The sequence below is a fragment of the Dromaius novaehollandiae genome, unplaced genomic scaffold, assembly GCF_036370855.1.
Source record: "Dromaius novaehollandiae isolate bDroNov1 unplaced genomic scaffold, bDroNov1.hap1 HAP1_SCAFFOLD_37, whole genome shotgun sequence".
Classification (NCBI taxonomy): Eukaryota; Metazoa; Chordata; class Aves; order Casuariiformes; family Dromaiidae; genus Dromaius; species Dromaius novaehollandiae.
Genome location: NW_026991398.1, coordinates 2111234 through 2112839, shown reverse-complemented (window position 1 = coordinate 2112839; position 1606 = coordinate 2111234). Strand labels below are relative to the sequence as shown.

General features: G+C 50.4%; 1 protein-coding gene across 1 annotated transcript; it reads right to left on the bottom strand.

Annotated features, from left to right (window-relative positions):
- On the bottom strand, window positions 1-1043 carry LOC135326216 (olfactory receptor 14A16-like; the record flags this gene model as incomplete). The annotated part of the gene is made up of 2 exons (XM_064504065.1): window positions 1-123; window positions 582-1043. Coding segments are annotated over 2 exons (585 nt in total), but the record flags the coding sequence as incomplete, so codon positions are not given.
- Window positions 1044-1606: the final 563 nt, after the last annotated feature.

The window sequence follows — 1606 nt, the reverse complement described above, 5'->3', positions numbered from 1 at the left end:
TTAGGTATGCACATCCAGAGGTGTCCCACTCCACCGGCCTCCCCTCCACTGCCACTGGACACTGATGGGGGAGTCCTGAATCCAGTCCTTGGTCTCTAAGAGATTATTACATGATTTTTGCTCCTGAACCCACGGAGAACCCCATCAGCAGCAGCCGCTTTGGTCATAATTTCCTTGGGCCTACTCTTGACACCAGCTTTGGAAGAAGAGCCAGCCTTCAAGCACTGCACTGAGGAGAACTTACTTTATTACAGAGATACTGTGAGGGAGTCAGCTCCGATCCAGTGTTGGGTACAATTTTATATGGGCACCAGCTGAGACAGAGCAGTCTCAGTAAAGGTGAAATGAACCCAAGCATTTGTGCAGCAACATGAGTACAAATACTACTAATAATAGTAACAATAGCCATAATAAAAATAAAGTGAATAAACAATATTCAGTCCTGGTATGGGATACTGTGGGAGTCATTTGTGGAGAGGAATGGCAATGTTACCACTGCTGAAAAATGGCCATGAAATCACTTTCCTCAGGGCATCCTGGAGCTCCTTGTTCCTCATGCTGTAGATGAGGGGGTTCACTGCTGGAGGCACCACCGAGTACAGAACAGACACCACCAGATCCAGAGATGGGGAGGAGATGGAGGGGGGCTTCAGGTAGGCAAACATGACAGTGCTGAGAAACAAGGAGACCACGGCCAGGTGCGGGAGGCACATGGAAAAGGCTTTGTGCCGGCCCTGCTCAGAGGGGATCCTCAGCACGACTGTGAAGATCTGCACATAGGACACCACAATGAAAACAAAACACACAAAGACTAAAAAAACACTAACCACAAGAAGCCCCACTTCCCTGAGGTAGGCATCTGAGCAGGAGAGCTTGAGGATCTGGGGAATCTCACAGAAGAACTGGTCCACTGTGTTGTCTTGGCAGAGTGGTATTGAAAATGTGTTAGCAGTGTGCAGGACAGCATTGAGAAAACCACTGCCCCAGGCAGCTGCTGCCATTTTGACACAAGCTCTGCTGCCCATGATGGTCCCGTAGTGCAGGGGTCTGCAGATGGCCATATAGCGGTCATAGGCCATGACTGTGAGGAGAGAATACTCTCCTCCAAACAAGAAGACAACCAGGAAGACCTGGGCAGCACATCCTGAGTAGGAAATGGCCGTCGTGTCCCACAGGGAATTGGCCATGGATTTGGGGAGAGTGGTGGAGATGGAGCCAAGGTCGAGGAGGGAGAGGTTGAGGAGGAAGAAGTACATGGGGGTGTGGAGGTGGTGGTCGCAGGCTATGGCTGTGATGATGAGGCCGTTGCCCAGGAGGGCAGCCAAGTAGATGCCCAGGAAGAGCGAGAAGTGCAAGAGCTGCAGCTCCCGCGTGTCCGCAAATGCCAGGAGGAGGAACTCATTGAGGGAGCTGCTGTTGGACATTTTGCTATCACCAGGCATGGGGGACTCTCCAAAGAAGAAAAGATATTGAGAAGTTCGGAGAGAATTTTCAAACAAAAAAAAGAAAAAAAATTGCAGTTCTCATACAAACCCCCACATTGCCTCTCTCTTTACTGAGAGGATCTCTGTGCAGCTCCCTTGCTTGGGCTCCACTTTGCACTGGC